This window comes from Callorhinus ursinus, unplaced genomic scaffold, assembly GCF_003265705.2.
Source record: "Callorhinus ursinus isolate GAN/ISIS: 27379988/994484 unplaced genomic scaffold, GSC_fseal_2.0 scaffold56, whole genome shotgun sequence".
In the NCBI taxonomy this organism is placed as follows: domain Eukaryota; kingdom Metazoa; phylum Chordata; class Mammalia; order Carnivora; family Otariidae; genus Callorhinus; species Callorhinus ursinus.
In genome coordinates this window covers 228,519-253,419 of record NW_027397118.1, presented here as the reverse complement: position 1 = coordinate 253,419, position 24,901 = coordinate 228,519, and the positions used below count along the sequence as shown (strand labels likewise).

Below are 24,901 nucleotides of genomic sequence, written 5' to 3'. Positions count from 1 at the left end.
GGCCCTCACCCTAGAGGCTCCTCCTGAACCCCAACCCTGGCAGCCTTCCACTGGCAAAAACTTGCAATTCTCGATTTTCTAACTGAGGGATGTTGGCTGTGGCTCTGTGTCCCACCTCTCAGCCCATGAGGGATGTGAGTCAGCCACACTTCAGCAGGGGGAGCCCTCATCAGCTGGCCCTTACCTGTCTGGCAGCAGGGGCGGGGGGAGGGTAGATCTTGAGAGACCATCTGCTCACCCCCCCCAAGGGGAGGTGCATGCTACCCTTCTGTGCAATGAGACAGCATGAGTGCTGAGATGAGATAGTGAACAGAGTCACCACATCGACTACCATGGCTTCACCACATCGGAAAGTGATTCCTTCCTCTCTATCATCCTCAGAAGCTCAAGAAGAAGGTCTCAGGCTGGCGCTAGTATCTCCTTAACACCTCTGAACTCTCCCCCTTGTTAACAAAGAGAAAACGGGTCCTGCTAGAATTTAACTTGTCTGCTTTCATTGTCATTATTCTTATGTGTATCTTCCATTTAGAATACTTCACGCAGGTTTTCCCTTTACTGTAAGGATGTGAAGTTTATAAAGTACAAAGATGTGTCTAAGAAAATTAATAACTGGTAGTCACCAGGTGAAACAGGACTTTTGTTGAAGTTATAAAGATGCTAGGGGAGAATGTTTGAGAAAGAATGATCTGTCTAGTGGTTCTCAAACGTTGTGGTTTGGGGACCGGTTTAAACTCTTAAAAAATTATTGAGGACCCCAATTCTGTTTATGTATGTTACAGCTATCAATTTTTATTGCATTAGAAATTAAAACCAAGAGTGCTCACTTTCAGCAGCACCTATACTAAAAATTGGAACAATACAGGGCACCTGGGTGGCTCAGTTGGTTAAGCGACTGCCTTCGGCTCAGGTCATGATCCTGGAGTCCAGGGATTGAGTCCCGCATCAGGCTCCCTGCTCGGCAGGGAGTCTGCTTCTCCCTCTGACCCTCTTCCCTCTCGTGCTCTCTATCTCTCATTCTCTCTCTCTCAAATAAATAAATAAAATCTTTAAAAAAAATAAAATAAAATAAATTTAAAAAATAAAAATTGGAACAATACAGAGATTAGTATGCCCCTGGCATGAAGATGACACACAAATTTGTGAAGCATTCCATATTTTATTTTCTGCTTCTATCTCGTTTTGGTTTTTTATCCTTTGGTGGGGGGGAGGGGTGTTCCTAGAACAGCGCCTGGCACATAATAGGTGCTCAATAAATATTTGTTGTTTTGCTGGGGGAAAAAAAAGAAATTAAAACCAAGAAAAATTTTAAATCTTCATTCATTTAAAAATAACAATGATAAACCTATTACACATTAGTATAAATAACATTTTCTGATTACTGAAAATGTTTCGGTAAGAAGGACGTCATTGTTTTACATTTTTGCAAAGCTCTTTAATGGCTGGCTTAATAGAAGACAGCTTGGTTCTCATATGTGCCTCCGCATCCAGTCTGTCATGATGTGTTGTTTTGGTTGAAGAAGAGGACTGAAATTGGGCCCCACATAAACACATATTTGGAAAAAGAAGGAATGTTTTACTAGCCTTTTCAGATAGTTCTTGTGTGAAACTCACCCAGACTGGACAAGTGGCGGTTTCCTAAAGGATGGCTGCAATCTGAAACTGTATCAGCGACCCTTTCCTGTGCTGTTACATTAAAACCCGTCAGTCTCTCTCCAGCAGGTGGTTCTGGAACAACTGGGAGAGCAAGTGCAGAGGAAAGAGCAAAATCCAGATACAGGTTTTCCACTTGTCACAAAAGTTAACTTGAAATGAATCACAGATCTAAATGTAAAAAGCAAAACTATAAAACTCCTCAAAGGGGATAGAGGAGGAAACCAAGATGACCGTGGGTCTGACAATGACTCCTAGAGACAACGCCAAAGTCACGATCCATGAAAGAAGTAGTTAAACTGCTCTTCATAGAAATTCAAAACTGCTCTGTGAAGGCCACCGTCAAAGAGAAGAAGAAGAAAAGCCATGGGCCGAGACAAAATATTTGCTAAAAGCACGTTTAATAGAAGACTGGGGTCCAAGATATACAAAGACCTCTTACAACTCAACAATAAGAAAACAACCCAACTTGAAAATGGGCCAAAGATCCTAACAGACACAGCACAAAAGAAGATGTACAGATGGCAAAAAGCATATGGAATGATGCTCCACATCATATGTTATCAGGGAAATGCAAATTAAAACAACAAGCTACCACTACACACCTAGTAGAATGGCCAAAATCCGGAACACTGGCAACTCCAAGTACTGACAAGGACATGGAGCAACAGGACTCTCACTCATTGCTGGGGAAAATCAAAATGGCGCCACACTTGGGAAGACAGTTTGGCACTTTCTTACAAAATGAAACATACTCCGACCACAGGATCCAGCTATCAGGCTCTTCCATATTGACTCAAAAGATGTGAAAACTTTTGTCCCCACAAAACCTGCACACAGGTGTTCGTAGCAACTTTATTCATAATTGCCAAAACTCGGAAGCAACCAAGCTATCCTTCAGTCGGTGAGTGGATAAGTAAACTGGTCCATACACACAATGGAATACTATTCCACACTAAAAGGAAATGAGCTATCAAGCAATGAGAAGACATGGAGGAAACTTCAATGCATATTACTAGGTGAAAGAAGCCAATCTGAAAAGGCTGCATACTGTATAATTCCAACTGTGAGAATTTCTGGAAAAGACAAAACAGTGGGGACAGTAAAAAGATCAGAGTGGTTGCCAGGAGTGGGGTGAGGGCAAGGGATGAATAGGTAGAACATGGAGGATTTTTAGGGCAGTGGAAATACTCTGCATGATACCATAATTGTGGACACACGGCATTAAAAATTTGTCCAAATCCATAGAATGTACAACACCGAGACTGAACCCTGAGGTTAACTATAGACTTTGGATGATTATGATGTGTTCGTGTAGGGTCATCCTTGGCAACAAATGGACCACTCTGGTGAGGGATGTGGATAGTGGAGGAGGCTGTCCACGGATGGAGGCAGGGGTTATATGGGAAATTTCTACCTTCCTCTTGCTTTTGTTATAAACCCAAAACTGCTCTTAAAAAAATAAAGTCTCTTGAAAACACCCATTGATCTACTTTGCACTTTGAATGGGTCTCTTAACCATGCATGATTTTTAACACCATTTTGGTCGTTTGGAAAATATTAGTTCAGAGTTACGTGGCTCTTCCAAATGTTGACACGTTTCCGCATACAGTATTAAAAACTCACATTTGATAACATCGATACCGATCTCATCAGAAGAGTCTTTAGGTAATGGGAAGCTGTCAAGCTCATGATGGTAAACACAAGTTTTCCAAAATTCTTTCACTTGAAAGCTGGAATTTTTTTTTTATTTTGGTGATAGATATGTTCGTTGTTTTCCTTGAAATGATGGGCTCGCTTGGTTCGTTTTTAGAAAATGTCTTCCAGAGACCAAATCCGAATTACCGTTGTCTGTCAGGCATTCTTTTAAGTAAAAGTGGTGTCCCATGAATAAAGGGACTATTTTTGCTGGCAGCTCAGTCTTACAAGCGCCTTTCCTCCAGAAAACCAGCATCCTTTGGTTTGCAGAAGTGTTTTATGCATACTTCCCATTTCATTGCACAGAATATGGAAAAAATGGGTACTCGGGGTAGAGATTGTCTTTTAATTTGTGGTTTTTACTACTTCATCAAGGGCATTCTTAAGTAAAAGTGGCATCTTCTGTGACCCACCGTGTGAATGCAGTCTGGTGGTCCTGCTTCCTGCTCAGGGGCTAGCGTTTTATATCCTATGGCTTTTGCACCATCAGTACAAGCAGGTAACACTGTTAGAAAGGCAAAAAATAGCGTCTTAGTATTGTCCTGAACACAGTTTTGATCTTGTGGACCCCCTGCAAGGACCTCAGAGACCCCCAGGGGTGCAGACCACACTTTGAGAACTACTGGCGTAGCCAATCCCTTCCTCGTGATTTTGGGGGACCAAAAATCTCTCAGGGTTTTTGAGAAAGAGAAGAAGAGGCTTGAGAGAGAAGCTGAGAGAAGCTGAGGCTTGCCCAGGGTCCCAGAGCCGGTTGGAGGCAGGGCCAAGTCTTCTGACACCTGATGCACTGCTCCGGGCCATGTCCCTGAGATCCTGGAAGCAGGGTGACAGGCTCCTTTTTGAACCGAGGCAGCATCTGATCGAGCTAACGCTGAATGGATGCCTCCAGTGAGGGGACAAGGAGGCAGGGAGGGGTATCAACGAATAAGCCTGGGGAGAGGCGCCGGGCAGCCAGACCTGCCCTCCTCCGGATTTACCTGCCTCCCCCCAACCCCGGCCATGTGTGTGCTGATCCGACTTCCGTCTTCCCTCTTCCATAGTTTTGTTGCTAGTATCTCCCAGCCAAGGCGGCTCTAATTAAACTATTCACCATCGTCACTTCATGTTCTGAAGAGACGAGGTTGGCCATTATCACTTTTCTTTCCCTTTGACTGAGCTCTGTGTGGGTAATTTTATTCTGCCCTTGTTCGTTTCTTAGAAATTTAGCCTCTCCAATTTTAGTTCTTTTCTCCTATCTTAGAACATTGTGCTCAGGAGAAAGGCGGCAGAGGGCGAGGGTATCACAGATTTGGAAATTTCTGTCCTGTTCACCTGAAAGTGTATTTTTGACTGAACAGTGCCTGCGTGGTGGTTCAGCTGTCCCCCGCACCCCTGTCTAGGAGAGACATCCAGGAGGTAAAGACTGGCAGGTTCTGGACCCGCCCAGGGGAGAAAGGCACCAAGAGAAAGTGGTTGACATGTCAGGCTGTCCCAAATTGGGTGATGGTGGGAGCTTTGGACAAGGGTGAGTCTCCACTTCATCCTTGGGGATCTGAGGTGATCAGAAGCCTTGGTGATGTAAACATACCACTGCCTCCCCCCTCCGCCCCCGAGGGCCCCAGCAAGCCTCCATCCTGCGTCCCCGTCTCTGCCAGTCACCTGCGTGGCCCACCCGTCTGTGCGCTGGCCGGCCTCCTCTGCAGGCCCTCACTCCATTCGGCACCAGCCTCAGCACCTCCCCCCTCGGAAGCTGTGGACTGACTACTGCCCTTCACCCTCCAGTCTCCCTCCGCAGCCTTGCACTGGACGCCCTGCCAGGGTGGCCTTGGGAGACAGACGAAACGAAGCAGCTCCATCTGAGAATGGCAGAGCTGGGGCCGGGAGGCGGGGATGGGCACTGAGAGCCCAGCACACAAATGCGGACGCTCCCTGAGGAGGGCCAGGAGCCGGGGGAGGCAGAGGGAAAGAGAGTGTCCCAGGCCCCACACTCAGAGAGCATCAGTGTTCGCTCTGTGGGACTGCGACTATCAGAGCTGTCCCACCGTGGGACCGAGGCTGCCTTCAGCCCTCTCCGTGGAGGTGCACACGTTCACACTCAGTGGCCCGGGACCGAAGCCCCACCAAGATGCAGTCTGTGTGGGAGCCCCTTGGGCCACCTGTGCAGGCAAGGTAGCTATTCCTAGTTTATTTATGTTTTTTAAAGATTTTATTTATTCATTTGACAGAGACACAGTGAGAGAGGGAACACAAGCAGGGGGAGTGGGAGAGGTGCAGGAGCAGGGAGCCCGATGCGGGGCTCGATCCCAGGACCCTGGGATCATGACCTGAGCCGAAGGCAGACGCTTAACGACTGAGCCACCCAGGCGCCCCGCTATTCCTAGTTTAATGACTAAGGGTCACATGGACCGCCAAGCCCCACCATTGTCCTCAGACCCTGCCGATGGCCGGAGGGGCCCCTGACGCCCTCGAGGACCGTTCCATTAGGGTCTCTGCCCTTCCCCCCTTATTCCCCCCTCAGGGAAGACTGTCTCTGGACTGTGCCCTGCTTTCTGGGCACGGCTGACCCCTGACTGCCCATCTCCCGGACATACCTCTCTCACATCCCCCCCACCTACCCCAGTGTCTCCACCACGCCCAGCGCTCACTCAGTTTCTGCCTCCCAGGGGGCAGTTCGGTTGATGTGTCTGATGCCCCCACTGACTGCAGGCTTGGGTAGGCAGGGTCCAGGTCCTGCTGGCTGCTGGGTCCGCAGCTCCCAGCCATGGGCTCAGCACGGGAAGACATCTGGCCAGCCGGTGGTGAAGGAACCGTCACTGGACTAGCTCCGGCTCCTTCTGCTTCCTTGGGGCCGGGGCCAGGAGTAAGACACCACGACCCACTGGAAGGGCTGGCAAATGGTTTCCGAGTGGGAACTTTTAGGTGTCAAGTGTGGGATCCAGTGAAAGGGTCTCAGAGGACTGAGGCCACAGTCTCCCCCATAAGCCCCAGTTCTTGAAGATAGATAGTGAGCCAGCAGAAAGAGCTGCTTCTAAATAATTGGAAGATCCAAGAATTTTGAGGCTGGAAAGAGTGTGATCCTTCAGAAAACCCCAGCCTTCTCCACCTCCCCAGGAGGCAGCCTGGGCCTCAAACAGAGAAGGGTCTCAGAAGGGCTTAAGACAAATCCCTGAAGATTGCAGGCCGCCGACAAAGATGGGGCCCCAGGCAGAGGGAGGGCGAGCCAAGGGGGCAGTTCTCCCCTGCTGGGTTTGAGGCACCGGCTAACCGGCTGGGGAGATTCAGGCAGTGTGTTCTTTTTTGCCAAACGTGAAAGTTCTTAAGGCCAAGACTGTACTCATTAGTGGGTGTATGATGGATAAATGAGTAAATGGGTGGATGAATGGGTGGGTAGCTAGATAGATCAAGGAGGAGTGAAAGGAATGGGCATGCCAATGAGTAATTCCGGGACAGACAGGTGCTGTTGTGGGAAAGAAGGGAGGCAAAGGGACGGATAGGTGGGTGTGTAAGTGACTGGATGGATGGATGAACGAGGGCAGCTGATGGGTAGATGATGAGACGGATGGGTGGATGGCTGAGGGGGTGGACGGATGATGTTTGATGGGTAGGCACCCTCGATAGGTAGTATAGGGATGGATGGATGGGCAGATTTGATAGGAGGCAAGATTAGAAACCACCAAATCCTTGGTTCTGCTTCAGAATCTTTATGGGGACCAGGAAGGTTCCCTTCCCTAGGGCAAGTGGGTAGACCTAGGACGTCCCCGAGCTTCCCCAACGGCCCTGTGAACTGACAGCATGCTGTAGGCACAGGCCTTGCTAAGACACTTAAGCCCAAGTAAGAAAGAGCCCCAAGGATATTTGGCCCTCAGCCATTAAATGCCCAACTGTCACCACTCACAAACACGCCCCACAAATGGCCAAACTGCCCCTAGTGGGGCACCCCGTCCCTGAGGGGCACAGTGAGAGAGCCGTCTGCCAGCCCAGGGCCAGGAGGTCCGGCTCCTGCCAGGGGGGTGAGGGCGCGGCCCCGCTCTCCACCTCTGCCCCCACGGTCCCGAGGCCCCGCCGCAGACAGGAAGGGAGGGCTCTCCCTTGGGTGTGTGTGTGTGAACACGACTGTCATGCTGCCTCAGGGCTAAAGGCCTGGGTGCGCTGGGCTGACAGCTACTGAGTGCCTGGCATGCCGCCCTGCCCACCAATCTCCACCTGCTGGGATTGTAGTCGGAGGCCAGCCCTCCAGCGGCTGGGCTCTTTGTGCCTCTTCCCCTCGAGGAACGGGGGGGGGCAGCCCCACAGCTGGAGGAAGGCCCTGCCTGGCCCTGCCCTGCCTGGTCTTCTGTGCTCAAACTGTCCCCTGAGCTCCCACTCCCGTTGTCCTGCGTGCTCCTGCCCCCTGGCGGGGGCCAAGGTAACTGCAACACACGGGGCGGGGCGGGGTCAGGTGGAGGCTTTCCTTGCAACTAGAGGACTGGGTGCGTGCGTGCGTGCGTGCGTGCGTGTGTGTGTGTGTGTGTACACGCATGTGTTCACACTTCACTTAGCCTGGGAGATTAGAGATGGAGCAAAACTCTGAAGGATCCAAGGCAGCTCCTCGGAATGGAAGGGGTGATTATTATAATTACTATGATTATTGTTATCAAGATGATCATCCTTGCCTGAAAAGTCTTGTACAAAAGCAGGCTTATTTTATGTCAGCTTGTTGTTTGTGTCTGAGGGACTTCATCTTTGCTTATAATAACTAACATTTGCAGGGCTCTTTATGTTGCAAAGCTGCGTCACATCCCTAGCCTGTTTCATCTGCACAGACAGCCCCGGGAGGTGGGAACTAATCAGGGAACAGAGGCTCAGAGAGGTGACGTGGGTTGTCCAAGGTCGCAGGGCGAGAAAGCTGCAGAGCCAGCATGTGAACCCAGATCACCTGATCTAGGAGTCCTGCTCACTTCCCCACCACATCCTTTGCATCTCATCTCTCGTGAGGGGAGAGGCTCTTTATTGTACCTGAGCTCCAAGCCTTTTTGCTGCTGTCTCTTGAAAAGTGCACAGTGCCCTGGAGAGAAGAGAAAGGTTTGGAAGAACCAAGCATTCAAATGAAAGTGCAAGTAGCCACCCCGATTTCAGCTGATGAATACATCCGGGCACTTCTAAGCTCCTGGCAGCGTCCGGCAGGTGAATGGAAGTGTGTGGTGTTGGTTCCAGCTGTCTCTGGTCAGCACTCACTAGCACCCCCCCCCAGCGTGGCCCAGCACAGACACGCACCAGCCGCGTCTGTGGGAGGGGTGCGCCTGAGAGGCCAGCGCAGGGGCTGTCTGTGGGGGGTGGCAGCTTGAAGTCGGGGTGGGCAGATGGGCCAGGCCCCCGATGACCCTGGCAGCCCTTGCCCCCTCCTTGTGGCATCGGTTCCGGCTCCTGAACCAGCTGGCTGATTGCAGATGGCTTTCGGGAAGGGGATCTCCTCACTCCTGGACACCAGTGGGCAGTCGCACCGATGACCCTGACGATGCCCTGATTGTCCCCTGAGTCTTGGGTGCTGCTTCCCAAGCATACTCATGGCTGGTCCCGAGCAGCCCAGGTCCTCCGGGGAGACCCCTGGCCTGTAGGTCCCAGTGACAGACCCCTGTGTGCTGTCAGCTCGGGCGTAGCCACTCCGCCCCACCCCACCAGCACCCTGTTCTCTGGCAGCGGCCCAAGGCAGCCCAGCTCTGGGAAGCACCCTGTGCTGAGCTCCCCACCCCACCAGACGATGGAGATGTCCCCTCGGCCCTGTCTCCACATGCCCCTCCCCCGCCCCACCCCTTTCTCCAGACAGTTTTCTCAAGGGGTTCCCCAGAATTGTGGGGGTTCCCAGGAGGACCTCACCTCCACCTAGAGCAGCTTCAGGCCATTTACACATCAACACATGAGCAATTTAAATCACTGATGTGGTAAAAAGGAGTCCTGCAGGTTTCCTTGAGAAGTCACAGCCCCTCCAGAGCCTCCTGATCCTTAAGTGCTAAGAATGGCATCTGGCCCGCATTCACATTCCGAACACACTGTGTGGCTGTGCCCCAGAATGTTCCACCCTTTTACACACGCGCGCGCGCGCACACACACACGCATCACAAGAGCGGGCAGGTTGGCCTCCTCGTCTCTCCGTGCCCCCCAGGCCGACAGGTCGGGGGGTAGGGCAGCGGCACAGCCCACCCTCAGCCCTACCCGTGCGCTGGTGCTGTCTATTTGTTCCCACCACAGCCCTGCGAAGAGCATGATGGTTCGGTCATTCCCTCGTCTCAGGGGAGGACACTGAGTCTCACAAAGATGAAAGCCCTGCTCTGGGAGCCCAGACTGGAGCCCAGGTCTGGGTGGCTCCTGAGCCCCCAGAAGGCTGCCCGGAGCAAGGCTGGAAGCCCGAGACGGGAGTGACCAAAGGGGATCCTCAGAGGGTGGGTGGCGTGGGAGCTGGACATTCGATCAGTCCCAGCAAGTGGAGATTGGTGGGCAGGGCGGCATGCCAGGCACTCAGTAGCTGTCAGCCCAGCACACCCAGGTCTGTACCCCTGAGGCAGCACAACAGTCATGTTCTCACACACACCCAAGGGAGAGCCCTCCCTTCCTGTCTGCGGCGGGGCCTCGGGACCATGCGGGCAGAGGTGGAGAGCGGGGCCGCGCCCTCACCCCCCTGGCAGGGGCCGGTCCTCCTGGCCCTGGGCTGGCAGACGGCTCTCTCACTGTGCCCCTCAGGGACAGGGTGCCCCACCAGGAGCAGTTTGGCCATTTGTGGGGTGTGTTTGTGAGTGGTGACAGTTGGGGCACTACAGGCATTTAGTGGTTGGGGCCAGGCACGCTGGTGCATGAGGGAGTCACAAGGCGAAGAATGTCTTGTACCGAACTCAGCTGCGTGGGGCCCTGCCAGACACACAGTCAGTGAGCAGCCTCATTAAGCTCCTCCCAGAGCTGTGTGCAGCATCCCACCAGACTGCCTCGAGGGTCCAGCATGGGGCCAGTGCCCACAGCACACCTACTGCCGCACACACAGGAGACATGTGGGCCCAGACGCTAAGGGCGGAGGGGAGTCAGAGGAACTGTGAGGGTCCCAGCGATGGGGGGTAGGCCTGATAGTCTCAGCAGACCAGGAAGTAGAATCGTCAGGACTATTTGGGGTATAAATGCAAAAGTAAAACAGACCAACAAAACATCACCTCAGCTGGATTCGGAAAAAAATCAAGGGATCGACTCCAGGAACTGGAAAGCCAGAGGTAGATGTGACTGCAGGCACAGCTAGGTCCAGGTGTTGACATGTTACCGTGTCTCGGGATGTCCCCCTCTCTCACCTCTGCTTTCCCCAGTGTTGGCTCCACAATCAGGTGGGCCCTCCCTTTGAGAGTGTCTCTTTCCTAAGTTTCTACAAATGTCCTGGGACTGTTTGGGCCACGGGGGGCTGCTTGTAGTCTAATTTAACAAATACGGATTCTTCGTCTATCCCAAACCGTTCACTGAGGCCGGCGGGATGATTGGCCGGGGCCAGACCATGTGTCCACTGCTGGAACCGGGGGACAGAGTCAGCCCCACCCCAACTGCTCAGGCTGGATCCTAGGAAGTGCCCTCCTTCAGAGAAGCTGGGACTCTGGGACCAGAAAGTGAGGGAATGGAAGGCATCTCAGTGGTGAGGGAATGAGACTGGGAGAGGGGGGACATCCTCACTACTGGCCCAGGAGGAGACCTGGATGGGAAGGTCAGGCCCAGTGTGAGCACCTTCCCCTGGGCCCCCGAAGGCAGGCAGACAAAGGCACAAGGGACCCTCTGGCTCTATTAACTGCTTGTTAAGCTTGGCACCCACAGGCCCGGGCCCAGCCTAGCACCCTCCACAGTGCCCCAGAGCAAATTGGCAAGGTCCCTCCTTCTCTTCCAAGCCTGACCCTTTGTACCCTTCCTTCCGACCTTCTGTTCCGGGGGCTGGGCTGGGACCTGTGCGTCCTCCACTCTGGCCTCAGGGACAAGTCAGGGACCCTTGACTAGAGGACAGTAGAGAAGGTTGCCCTGGGCTCCAGGCTGTCCTACTTACTAGCTGCGTGGTCTTGGGCAAGTTCGCTCACCTCAGAGCCTCAGTCTCCCCATCTGTTAAACAGGATGGCCACCTGTAGAGTTACTGTGATGACTAAATTAGCTACGGATACTGTTGAGATCAGCCAGATGAGGAGAGTCAAGGGACGGATAGGATGGAGTGAGAAACCGGGGCCAGGCCTGATATTTAAGTGCCGAAGGCCCGCTCGTCCCATTAACGTTGCTGAGCACCGGCTATGTACAAAGCACAGTGTGAGACCTGGGGAACTGTGAAAAATCAGGAAACCATCCCCGCCCTGAGGAACAGGCTCACATGACGCCAGCTGTGACGTGTGGTCAGTGTGCTGTCGGGACAGACTCTGCTTGGGGCCATCCAGGAGGCCTTCCCCGAGGAAGTGACATTTGAGATGGGGAAGAGCCCAGACACAGATCATCTGGGCAGCAGAGCACCCTGAGGTGGGATAACCCTGGTTGGCCCGGGCAGCAGGAAGAAGGGCTGTGTGTTTGGAGCCCCATGAGAGGGGAAAGGTGGGAGGAGATCGGGACAGAGGGCTGGGCGGGGGCCTGGAGGCCAAGGTAATGAGTTTGGAGTGTAGGTATGATGAGAGGCTCTTGAAAGAGTTTAAACAGAGAGTTATTGTACCCATTAGGATTAGGTTTGACTATGAATATCTGAGCCTGAAAAATAATGATTTCCATAACAAGTTTATTTTAAACGTTTTAAAAAATGTCCAGAAGGTATGCGGTATCCACATATCGCAAAGCTATCAAGGACCTAGGGCTGTTTTCTACTATCTCTAGGGTATGGAGCTTGTCTTCATGATCCAAGTTGGCTGCTAGAGCTCCAGCCATTACATCCAAGTGTGACGGAAGGAACGAGGAAGTGAGAGAAAAGGGTGCAACTTCCACTCTACTTTGGTTGACCTCTCATTGGGTGGAACTTGTCACTTGGCCACACCCAGCAGCAAGCAAAGCTAGGAATTGCAGTCTTTTATGTGGATGTCAGTGTGCTCAGTTCTTTTTCTAAGGGAGAATTGATGTCACACTCACAGTCTCCTGCTGGCTACCGTGCGAGGAACAGACAAGAGAGAAGCAAGGGAGGGAGGGAGCCCTTGGGAGGGGGACTGAGGGTAGCCAGGAGAAAGACGGTGCTGGCTTGGCCCCGGGGAGACGTGTGAGAAGATGGGGAGAAGTGGTCTGACTGCAAACAGCTTTGACAGAAAATCCAGCAGGACCCCGGACATGGAAGGGAAGCAGCCGAACCAAGGACGACGCCTAGTCTGCGTCTGAGCCGCTGGGCTAGTGGGGGTGCCAGACACTGGGCTGGGGGAGACCGGACAGGAACAGCAAGGGCAGCTGGGGGCGGCGGAGCGGGGAGTCGCTGCCGGCACAGGACCCCCAGCACCGCTGCACCTTGGGGGTTAGAGGAAGCTGGGAGGACAGCTCCAGCCCCTGGGCTGTCCCCTGGAGAATTCCCAGCAGGAGAGCTCTTCCAGCCTTCCCCAAGCTGTGCAGTCATCCTGCTGGAATTCCAGGACACAGGTGGGGAGATCAACAAAGGAGGTGAGAGTGGCTGTGGTTTGTAAACCACCCCTGGCTGGGAGGCGTGGTGTGGCTCCAAGGCACTCAGATGAGAGGGCGTCTCCCCCCCTCACTCCCTTCCCAACTCCCTTCTGACAGACCTGGCAGAAACCGGGAAGGTGGGGCCCAAAGGAGGAAGTTGGGAAAGCTCTGGCCAGGTTCACCAGCTGCAGGCCACAGATAGGACAGATAGCAGGCCCACGGAGGGAGAGCTGAGGAAGACCGAGGTCTCCCAAGGTCACCCAGGCACTCGAGAGCAGCGTCAGCATGTAGGCCCCTGATTCATAGGCCTGTTTTTAGCCCCAGGTGGAGGCAGCACCCCTGCTCACCCACCCTGCCTGAGTCACTGCCTGCCTAGGGCACCCATCACCCAGGCCCCGGGGCCAGCTTTCCAGGCCCGTGGCCCCGGGGAGGCTCAGATGCTGCAGAAACTCATCTCCAGCACGTTTCAGAAGCTGGGAAGCCATCCTGTCTTGGTGGGCAGCCCTCCGTGTCAGCTGTGGGTGGCTCGGGATCTTTGGGACAGTACCCCGAGGGAGGTGGATCTGGGCTGGCCGGCATTGTGGGCTTGGCCTGCTAGCCTCCAAGCCCGTTGTAGCTCTCTGCCCCAGGTAGATAGCCGCCAAACTTGCCCACCCACTTTCCGCAGTAGACGGGCCTCTGACGCGTAAATAGCTACCTAGCTGGACAGCTCACTTCTGGGAAGTCTCCACAGAAGGCTTTGGCCCCACTTACCTTTTGTAGAGAATCTTTTGTCAGCCACAGAGTGCCCAAGTGCTAAGCCTCATTTCCGTTGTGTCTCTCCCCACCCAAGGAACACCTGCAGATTTCCAGCAATTTCCCTCACTTCTTGAATCACCTGACACGGGTGAAGTAGTCTGTGTTTCCTCTAGCTCAGTCAGAGGACTGGGGGTTGGAAGGGCTTGAGGGTAGAGTGATCAACTAGTGATGAAGACCCGACACCAGAGGACCCGAGAGGTCAGGGATATGGCAGGCCTGGGGCACCCCACTCCCAACCCCCAGCAAGGGCTCAGCCCCACGGTGGGCTCCAACCCGTGCACGCTGAAAATGGGGGAAAGGCAGCTGGAGGGGTCCCCGGAATGCTGACACCAACTGCTCAGCCCAGGTGGATGCCGCGGGGCCCACTCTGCCCTGCACCCACTCAGCTCCCTGGACCTGCCTCTCCCAGTGCCCCGTGTCTTGTCGGGGGCCTGAACACGATAGTGCTTTCCTGCTGCTTTCTGGTAGCTTCATTCTTAGGGGCTTCCCCAGGAGTGGGACATGGGTCTTAGTGATACCGCTGACTCTGGGGGCACATCCTCTCAGGCTGACCCTACTGAAGAATCCCAAGGGAAGCACATAGCCGGCCCAGAGTAGGGCGTTTGCCCGCCGGCCACCTCACGGCTTCCTTACCTTAGCTTCGCACACCTGCCCCCCACCCCAGACTCCTGCCCTGCACTGGAAGCTGGGCTGGGCCCCGCGGGACTGTGCGCTTGTGAACACAAAGGGGCCAGCGTGCCACCGGTTCCTTGCATGGCCCCGCACTCCCAGCCACACCTCTTGCCCTGCCACTGGGACGTCCCCCTGGGGCCACGAGGCAGACCTGTTCTTCAGAGCCCTCCGGGGTATTGTGCTGAGGGGCCGCATGGGGTGGTCAGGAGAGTGATCTGAGGCAGGCCCTGTCACGGGAGAAACGTGTGCAGACTCGGCCGGTAAGCTTTGCCCGGGGCTTGGGCTCAGACGGGCACCTTCTTGTCCTGATTTGGATTCCTCGAGAAGTTGACCCTGAGCCCAGGAGTTTATTGGGGAGGTCATCTCAGGGGAAGTGACACAGGGAAGAGAGGGAAACAGGGAGAGGGGATGTCGTGCAGGGCAGGGGACAGGGATGGGGGCTTGGGGCAGCCAGGGCTCGGGACCCCAGGCATCCTCTGAAAGCCTGGCAGACGCATCTCAGAATCACCTCCCCGTGAGGGCGAGGAAGCCCGGCTGTGTGCCCGCCGACTCCTGTCAGTCCCGAACGCCAACTCCCAAACCACGCAGCCTGCCGCCCGGGAGCAGAGTGCCCCCGAGGCAAAGCCGGGGAGCTGGGTTCCCTCTTCGGGAACCCCCTGAGACCAGCGAGACAGGCGCCCAGGTGTGAATGGGCCTCCGCAGCATCTCCTGCTCCAATCTCGACGTGAAAAGCAGCAGCCCTCTCAAATGGAGCACAGACTCTGTGGCTAACGCCTGTCGCCCTTGCTGTGGGTCCTGCGTCAGGCCCTGTCGGCCATCCAGGTGCTGCAGTTGGGAGCTGCTCTCAGCACTGTGGGTCTTTATCCCAGAGGCTGGCCTTGGGGTCGGAGCCTCCTGATGTCGAGTCCCAGCTCCGGCACTTCCCACCTGTGAGCATAGGCAAGTGCCTACCTCTCTCGGGCCCTCAGTTTCCTGACCTGTAAAATGGGGATAGTAACACAGTGACTACCGTGCTAGTTAGTGATGGCCACAACAGTACTAACAAACTCCCCTAACTCGGTCACTTGCAACAGCAATTATTTCTTTTCGTGGGGCAGGAGTTCAGCTGGGGATCAGAGACCCGGGGTGGCTCCGTTGTGCTCCGTGCGTCCCTCATCCTCTTGCTGGGATGAACGGGGGAGCCCGGGTGTGTTCATGATGATGGGGGGCACCCAGCAGGACAAGCGAGGCTGTGCAAGGCCTCGGAAGGGCTGGCTGGGGAATTTCCACATCCTTATATGGGCCGGAGCAGGGCCCACAGCCACTCACAGTCAAGGACAGAGGAACTGTGTTCTGCATCCAGGGGGCAGGAACTGCAGAGACACGAGGCAAAGGGCATGGGCTCAGGCAGAGGCGGAGAGAGAGACTAATGCAGTCTCCCACTGCCCCTCCATGAGGGGTGTGTGTGTGCGCAGGAGCGTGCTTTGTAGGCCGTGAAGTGCCGCATGTGTGCAAGGTGCTGGCACGGGGGAGGTCCTGAGACTGCTCCAAGAGCCTCTGCGTCTTCAGAGACCACTGCCTTCCCGGTTTGGGGGGGGTACATGTACGTGATCCATCGTCTCTGAGGACGGTGACCCTGCTTGGTTCCCAGAGGAAGGGAAGGCGGAAGACACCTGTTCATTGTGCCATACCGTTTATGCAAGTCCAGCAGGGTCTCAGCCTCCATGGTGCACCTTGGGCAAATCGCAGCCCCTCAGACGAAGGAGGAAGGGGAGGGGGCAGAGAAAGGCAAACTCCCTCTCTCTCTCTCTCTCTTTTTTTAAATGAGGATTTTATTGATTTATTTGATAGAGAGAGAGGGAGAGCACAAGCAGGTGGAGTGACAGGCAGAGGGAGAGGGAGAAGCAGGCTCCCTGCTGAGCAAGGAGCCCAACGTGGGGCTCGATCCCAGGACCCTGGCATCATGACCCAGGCCGAAGGCAGATGCTTAACCAACTGAGCCACCCAGGCGTCCCTCCCTGTCTCTTTATTCACCCTTCAACCCTTCCCTTGTTTAACTGGGTCTGGACATCCCTGGCCCCCGGGGAGAGGTAGGCCATAGGTCAAAGGCAAATAAGTAACTAAAAATTAATAAAATTAAGTTTTGGGGGTGCCTGGGTGGCTCAGTCGGTTAAGCGGCCAACTCTTGGTTTCAGCTCAGGTCATGATCTCAGGGTCATGAGATTGAGCCCTGTGTCAGGCTCCTTGCTCAGTGCGGAGTCTGCTTTCTTGCCCTCTGCCCCCCCACCCAAACAAAGAAATAAAATCTTTAAAAAAAAAAAAAAAATGAGTTTTAACCTTGGGCCAGCCAAGGGCCTAAGCTCTTGACATTGAATATTGACATAACTGGACGACCAGCGTCTTCATGCCCCTTCCCCCAGGGCACAGCTCCCCGGGGGCCCAGTCCCTCAGCTACCTGGAATTCTCAAGTAACCAAAATGTCCCTCTCCCTGATTTGCCCAATTCCAGGGACTTTGTTCTACCTGGGTAAGAAGTAGAGAAAAATTACTTTAGACAAGAACAATGATTTTTTTTTCCCAAAAAACAAATACTCTGCAAAACCCCAGGTTTTGAACTAGGTGAAAGCAGGGCTGCCCTGGTTGAGCTGGCGGGTGGAGAACAGAGCCCTGTCCGCTCCCCTCCTGCCCGCAGGAGACGCTCAGGCTACATGGGACATGGTTGGAACTGCTGCGTTGGAACGCAGGCCCTGACAGCCCTCGTCCCCCAGACTGTGTGCACACTGTCTAGTGGCCCGCTTCTCCTGAGCAGGCTGAGGGCTGAGCCGCTGTCCTGGTGCCTCAAAGTCGCCCCCCCCAATCCCCTCACAGGCTGACGCCAAGATGGTGTGTGACGTGGTGAGTCGGATGGAAGACACCGAGCCCTTCTCTGCCGAACTGCTTTCCGCCATGATGCGGCTCTGGGGCGACTCAGGAATCCAGGAGTGCTTCAACAGGTCTCGGGAGTATCAGCTCAACGATTCTGCCAAATAGTGAGTGTCTCGGGGCTGGGGTGGCCACCAGCAGGGCACGGAGGCCAGCGTGGAGGGAGCGGGCGCGCAGGGAGGGGTCCTCGGCTGAGGTCAGAACTGCCACGGGCGGCAGGAAAGGTGTCGGGAAGGAGAGCGGAAGGGCTTCTCCTCGCACCCCCTGGGTAAGGACGGGGCCCGGGAGCCAGAGCCCACAAGAGACAGCTAACAGTAGGGCTCCCAGGGCGCAGGGCCCGTCACCACCTTACCCTGGACAGGGCCTGGCACTCCAGAAGGAAGGTCTTTAGTCTAAACAGCTTTTTCCCTCTGGAGAAGCCCTGACCCCACAAGTACAAATCAAGAGCCATAAAGGCAGAAAATAGTCAACATGATGCCATTTTTGTTTCATTTTGTTTCATTTTAGAGGAAACACATGTTCCATTCCTCTATCTTGGAATATTTCAAATAAGACTAAGGAAATAAGGAGATAATCGAACATATCCTTTGATAGTGCCTTATAACCAAATCCGGGGAAGGAAAGGAGAGAGGGGAGAGAGGGGAGGGAAGGGGCTCGGTGGAGGCTAGAGAGGGCTGAAGGGGGCAAAGGGGGAGGCCGAGGAGGTGGCCCGTGGGTGCTCTTCCGGTGACAGCAGCTCGTCACTGCAGGCGTCCCTAAGGTTACATGCCCTTGTTCCCTAGATCGGGGCTCCACGCCCCTGGGAATGGTCCACGCTGTCTGCGCACATGTCTTCTGTCCTGGAGACATTGGGACCACACCCCACTTTTGCAGTCTTGTGCCTGGATTGTCAGTGGGAGCCTCTGGGCTTAAACCCACAGTCTTAGGACGTGTGTGCTCCGCCACCCATCTGATTCAGCCATCCTCACCCCTGCTGCTCTGCGGGGACCACTCTGCCCCCAGGAGACATTTGGCAAAGTCTGGAGACATGCTTGATTGTCCCGACTTGGACGGTGGTACTGGCATCTAGTGGACAGAGGCCAGGGATGCGGCTGAACATCCTACAGTGCATAAGATGGCCCTCCGTAGCAAGGACTCATCTGGGCCAAAAGAAACCCTGAGCTTTCTCATGCTGAGCCTGAGAAACCCTGGCCTTACACCCTGGTGGTGTAGCAGAGGCGAGGGCCCAGAAAATGGCACTTGCTCATGGACATTGGGCCGTTTCCGTTGGCCACGATGACAGCTACCAAACTAGGGACTTGAGTAAGGCCAGAGCATCTTCCCATTCTGTACACCTAGACTGTCTAGCTGGTGAGCCCTAGGTCCCGGGAGTCCCAGGTGGTAGTGAGCCGGGCCCCGGGCCCTGATGAGCCACCTGGGACACCTCAGTGGGCAGGGGTGTGAGCCCGGGGGGTTTGTGCCCACAGCTGCCGGTGCACGCTCAAATCACTCCTCCAACAGACCCAGGTCGTCCCCTGGAGCTGTTTGGGTGGGGACCAGCTTCCCTGCCCCTGCTGGGCCCCAGTCCAGGGCCTTCCCATCCCCTCACTCGCCTTGAGCCATCAAATTGTGCTCTCCATTTAATTATAACATGAATACATGGCAAAAAAGAAATTTTTAACACTCCAGAGAAGTATAAAATTAATAGTAAACTCCTTCTCCCAGGGCTGTCCCCCTCCAACTTCTAACTATTTCCGTTTCTCTGTCCCAGTGTTGTCCAGGAAAACCTGACCCTCCAACCTGCCATAGTATTTAGTGGCCTCCAGGATGGAATCGGAGGAGTTCAGCTCACCTGCCCACCTCCCATATCTCTGCCCCACTTCCACGACCAGTTTCTTGCTAGTTAGGGAATTACTTGTGGTTCTTCTGGTGGTTACCTTTATAACTTTCTTTTTTTTTTTTTTTAAGATTTTATTTATTTACTTGACAGAGAGAGACACAGCAAGAGAGGGAACACAAGCAGGGGGAGTGGGAGAGGGAGAAGCAGGCTTCCCGCTGAGCAGGGAGCCCGATGCGGGGCTCGATCCCAGGACCCTGGGACCATGACCCGAGTCGAAGGGAGACACTTAACGACTGAGCCACGCAGGCGCCCCCCCTTTGTAACTTTCAATAAGAAATTTGAGTCAGTATTTGTCAACTCCCCACCAAGTCAGCTGAGGAAACCTGGCTCCTTCTCTCTGTGTGTTTGTCTCTGGGACAGGGTCCGGGGCAGGCAAGGGCGGAACCCACAGCGGTCAGGTAAAGAAGGACCTTAAACCCTTCCTGGTCCAGGGTGGCTTTACGATCCTGGTTTTAGCAGCCAGATCCCCTTTTCTGACAGAATCCTGGGTGCGATATACAAAATAGTTAACAGTGGATTTGTTGTGACAGAGAGAGAGAGGGAGCCCCATAGGGCTGTCTCGGGGCCCAATTCTAGGGGGATGGTGTGAGTCGCTCCCAGAGGCCCAAAGCCCTTCACCAGGTCCTCCAGCCCGATCCCCTCACTTGACAGGTAAGGACGCCAGGGCCCCGAGGGGACAGGGAGGTGACCAATGCTGCCAGGCTCCCTGCAGCCAGGCCTCTGTGGACAGGGTTGGCTGTCCCCTCACTCCTCTGGATGATGCTGAGACAAGCCCTAGGCTCCCAGAAACCTGAGCACGTCCAAGCAGGGGCTTTACAAGCTAGTTCATGGTCTGGTTAGGACTGTTTTTTTTTCCTGCCCTCTCTCTGGAGCCCACCCCTCAAGGCTTTGTTCCTGCACCCCACTGAGAGTGCTCAGGCTCTCAACCCCTCCTTGCGGCAACCCCATGCACACCCCCCTCCCCACTTCCTGCCTGTGCCCTCTCTGGAGCCCTTGAACCTCCTCCAGTCCACGCTGAGGGCCTGGGTGAGCTTCTCCAGCCTCGTCTCCCTCAATTCCTCACACACCCGGACAACTCTCACTTGTCTGGGGCCAGCCCCGCCCTCCCTCCTGAGTTCTGCCTCCTCCGGGTCCATTCGGACATCTCAGCACATCTCAGATTAATACATGCCACCTGACTCCCGGCTCCCACCCTCCCCCAAACCTGCTCTGCCCCCGCTCTTCCTCCCACTAAGAGCAGCTTCGTTATACACACGAGGAGGTGGTTTTAATGGGCTCTGCCTCCCACGTCCCGCCTCCCCCAGACCCCAGCACAGCTGCCAGTGTGGGGCGCCCTGACCTGCCATTGCCTCTCCCCTGCAGGGGTGCAGCAACCTCCCAACAGGTGTCCCTACTCCTCCCTCTGGTCTGTTCTCCTTATAGCAGCAGAGTCGTTGTTCCCACACTCTTCATCAGAACCTTCCAGAAGCTTCCCATCTCACTCAGCGTGAAAGCCCAAGTGCCTACAAGCTGCGCCCCACCCTTGCCTCCATCACCCCACTCCAGCCCCACGGCTCCCTCCCCCTGCCACAGATGGGTGCTTCCCACCGTGCCACCCCTGTGCAGGGCCTGCATCCCAGGCTCCCCCACCACTGCAGGATGGCCTCTGCACCTGCAAGGAGAGACGCTCACCCCAGCACCCCTCAGCCTCCACTCCAGTGTCATCCTGCCCTCCCCAGTTCCCTTCTGTCCAAGAGCAACCCTCCTCAGGCCTCCTGCTTACCATCTGCCTCAGTCTTTCCTCCTGACATGTTCTAGATCTTACTTAACTGTTAAGTATCTCACACACACATGCGCACGCACACGCACACCACAAATGTAGGCTCTGAAGAGGTAGGGACTGTACCGGCCGTGCTCGTTGCCTCACCCCAGCACCCGGGACAATGGGGAGGTTGTACATTCAGTAGGTGCCCCTCCACTTGCTCACCCTCCCCTCCCTTGGCCATGTCCCTGTGTGAGGCTCAGCCAGCACAGGGAGACAGAGGGCCAGATTTTCTGTCTAAAGAAGGTTTCCCCAGCTGGGCCCGGGAGAGGGGGTGCCCAAGACCAGAGGCTCCCCAGTCCTGGTGTCCAGCTGGAGACAACAGAACGAGGGTCATTTCAAAACCTGCAGGGCTCCTAAGCAGAGGCAGTGGGAGGGGGTTACGAGGGGTCACGCCCAGAGGGGTTAGGAGGGTTGGGAAGGGCTGGGAGGGGCTCCTCCAGGCTGAGCCCAGAGCCCAGACACCCCCAGGGGCCTGGCCAGGAGACGCTGAGGCAGCCAGAGCCCCGGGTCCACTCTGCTGCCCCCGCTCCCCTCCTTCCTCAGAGGAGAGGAGACCTGGAGGCCTGTGTAAGAGCATGGTATCTGGAGTCCGGCACATCCTGGCTCAAATCTTAGCAGGGTCCCTTTTCTAACAGTGTGACCTCAAGCTTACGCCTCCTGCCCCTGGGAATCCTTCATTCAGTCTTATTTTTTTAGGGAAAATCCTCACAAGGATTTGAGGTGGGCCTGGATTATTGGTTTACCAGTGGAAACCCTCAATGGTGAACGTGTCCCCTGCCCTCCAGCCCCACGGCATCCTCAAGCTGAGGAACTGACCCCCACATGTCCCCGGGCTAGTGCTAATGAAGGGCAGCCGCTCCACACGCAACCTGGGACCCCACACTGTCCTGGGGCTTGGACCCTTGGGGCTCCTGTCCTGTGGGCTGTGTGTGGCAGAACCCCGCATGAGGGGGTAGGAGGTCCAGCCAGCCCTGTGGGTCACCGAACCATCCTTCAGGCCTGGCCCATCTCCCTCCTTCCTGGTTTTCCAGATCCCACCCTCACTTTGGGTTCAGACCTAACCCATACAGACCCCCAAAGCCCTTCTTGGGGTGCCTGGCCTGGATGGGTAAAGTGCAAGGACATGGTCATCAGCCAGTACTGATGTGAAAAGAGAGCCCTGATGCCAAAGACATGGGTCCCAGCCCCTGCCTGGCCTCACCTCTGAGCCTCTCTTCCAAGGGCATCAGATGGGAAAATGGGGCCAACGCCCCGGTAGACTCAGCAAGTCTGGAAAGACGGGTGGATGCCCAGAGGCCTCCGGGAAGCACCGGAGAGTACTGCTAAGGGGTGGACCACGTGTCCAGGTTCGAGCCCCGGCTCACAGCTGACCACGGTCCTTACCATTGTTGACCCTCAGTTGTCTAACCTATAAAACGGTACATATAATTCAGGGCAGTTAAGGTTGAAACGTGATCACACGTGCGAAGAGTCAAATGTAACTGTTGGCCACTATTTTAAGATGAAGACGTGGCACGGCAGTGTTACAAACATGTTAGTCTCGTGTAAGAGTTTGACCCTCTCTAAATGCACCGCCCCTGGAACTGTGCACACAGCCCTTGGTCTGGGTTAGAGGCTCTTTGAGAATGTGCGGGCAGGACATAGGCCTCTGCTCCTCAGTCGGCACCCCCCCCCACTCTCTGCCCCCAACTCCGGGCAGGGGATGAGGTGGCGCCGTTGCTTCCAGGGTCGGCCCCCAGGGGGCGCTGCCCGGGGCCGGGCTGGCTTGTTCCAGGGCCCCTGTGTGTTGCCCTCCCCAGCTACCTGGACAGCCTGGATCGGATTGGGGCCGCCGACTACCAGCCCACCGAGCAGGATATACTCCGAACCAGGGTCAAAACCACTGGCATCGTAGAAACCCACTTCACATTCAAGAACCTCCACTTCAGGTGAGGCCCGGGGAGCCTCCCGTACCCTGGCGAGGGCACTGTGACAGATGGGAGACACCAGCCTCTCGGCCTCATCTTGTCCGCCTTAGGGAGCTCTCCAGTTGGGACAGGGAGTTAGATATAAGAAGGGACCTGTCTGTGTGTCTGTCTTCCACCGAGTTCAGGGGCCAGGACGACCAAGGAGTCTTCTTTGAAGAGGCATCCTGGAGTGGGTCTCCAAGGAACAGGGAGGATTTGAGTGGACAAAGGAGGGGAGTCCTGTCCCTGGGTGACTTCTGAGGAGGAGGAGGGCAAATCCCCCCGTGGCCCCTTGAAGGCCTCCTTGTGGGAGGGGGAGGGAATGAGGATGGATAAGCCCAAGCAGTGTCTGTGAGACCCCAAGGCCCCAGATAATCTCAGAGCTGGAGGGGGCTTAGAGATCAGCCGACCCACCGCCTCTAGGTACATGTGGGGAAACTGAGGCCTGGGAGGAGCCAGGCTGTCCCCAAGCACAGAACCCAACTCAAGTCCGGATGCTCAGAGCACCTCAGAACAGAAGCCTGAGGCAGGACGCTGGACCGCTCACGCCTTCCTGGCGAGTTGTGTCCCCACCTGGGCTAACCTCCCTGTACTGAGGCCTGAGAGTCCCTGTCCTGCCCCCGCCTACCTTCCAGATGTGGTTTCTGGGTGTCCGCGGAGCAGAAGGAGAGGCCAGGAGGGCAGGGACCACAGGACGGTAGACCGGTGTAAGGCCCTGCTTTGTGGCCCCCTGCCCTGCCTGGGAGGGCTGGGTCCCACACAGCCTTTGTAGCCCCGGCCTGCTCTCACACAGACTGAGGGGGCTCAGGGTCTCTCTCGGGGGCCCTGGACCCAGCAGGCAGCCCTGGACACAGGAGCCTCCCCTGAACCTGGGGAGTGCAGCAATGGGCTGCGCGGCCGCACAAGGTGTCTCTCGCCTTCTGGCCTCCTCAGTGTCTCCAGCCTGCACCTCTGGACACGGGGAGGGGAACCAGCAGGCAGAGTGTAAGAATAAGCATTGTGGAGGGTCACAGAGGACAGGGGCCATGCCCCTGTATTTCAGATGCGGAAGCAGGACCCATGGGAGGCGGCGGTAGGACGGGAACCCGACCTGCTTCCTTGCCCGGAGCTTACTGGCCTCTGCGCACAGTGGTTCTCCTGTCAGGAGGGCCTGGGGTCCCCGTGCACACCGGGTCAGAGCCCAGGCCTACAAGCCTGTGGGTCTTTGCTCAGGGCATGAGGGTAGGAGACCGACCTCTTACCTCCAGGACGTGGTCCCACCTGCCCGTGGTCTCCTCTCACAGCCCTTGTGTGCCCTGGGGGGGGTGGTGCCTGGAGGGGGAGAAGCAGGGAGCCATCTGCCAGAGAGGGGTGGCACGGAGCAGAGGTGAGGCTTTGTCTGCAGACAGATCCGGGTCAGACCCTCGCTCTACTGTACCAGCCCTTGCCAGGACCACGGGCCCTTCATGCCTTGGAGTCTCCCATTCCCTCCACGTAATGGCTGCCGGCCCCGGCCCACCCGACACCCCCCAGGCTGGTCTGGGGTTTGCCCAGACCACAGATGTGACCAGACACAGGCGGAAGGCCAGGAACAGGATGTGCATGCTGCCCCGAGAGGAGGCGTTTACTGGGGACCAGCCGAGGCGCCCCCCTGTGTAAGATTCTCGAGCTGCAAGGGCAGGTGTCCGAGCCCCGGCATGTGAGCACAGCCCGGTCGCGGGGCAGATGGCAGCGGTCCACCCGTCGGCGCCTGTGGCGGGGCTCCCCAGGAGGCTTGGGGCTGGACCAGGCGCCCCCACACCTTCCTGGGCCCCACCGCCCACCCCTCACAGCTTCCCTGTCTCCCCCCACCCCCCAGGCTGTTCGACGTCGGGGGCCAGCGATCTGAACGCAAGAAGTGGATCCACTGCTTCGAGGACGTCACAGCCATTATCTTCTGCGTCGCACTCAGCGGCTACGACCAGGTGCTCCATGAAGATGAGACCACGGTGAGTGGCCC

At 55.9% G+C, this 24,901-nt stretch overlaps 1 protein-coding gene and 1 pseudogene across 4 annotated transcripts in view; both read left to right on the top strand.

The window, feature by feature from the left end:
• The window catches only part of GNAO1 (G protein subunit alpha o1), a 170,536-nt gene that overhangs the window by 126,890 nt on the left and 18,745 nt on the right, over window positions 1-24,901 (top strand). For all 4 annotated transcript variants that reach the window (XR_012375765.1, XM_073884401.1, XM_025852425.2 and 1 more), the window contains exons 4-6: window positions 17,241-17,401; window positions 22,777-22,905; window positions 24,761-24,890. Coding sequence is in view for 3 of the 4 variants with exons in the window: in XM_073884401.1 (XP_073740502.1) it covers window positions 17,241-17,401; window positions 22,777-22,905; window positions 24,761-24,890 (420 nt within the window). In the remaining variant the exon portion in view is untranslated. The remainder of the gene's footprint in view (window positions 1-17,240; window positions 17,402-22,776; window positions 22,906-24,760; window positions 24,891-24,901) is intronic.
• LOC112809113 (U6 spliceosomal RNA) lies at window positions 1,062-1,159 on the top strand (annotated as a pseudogene).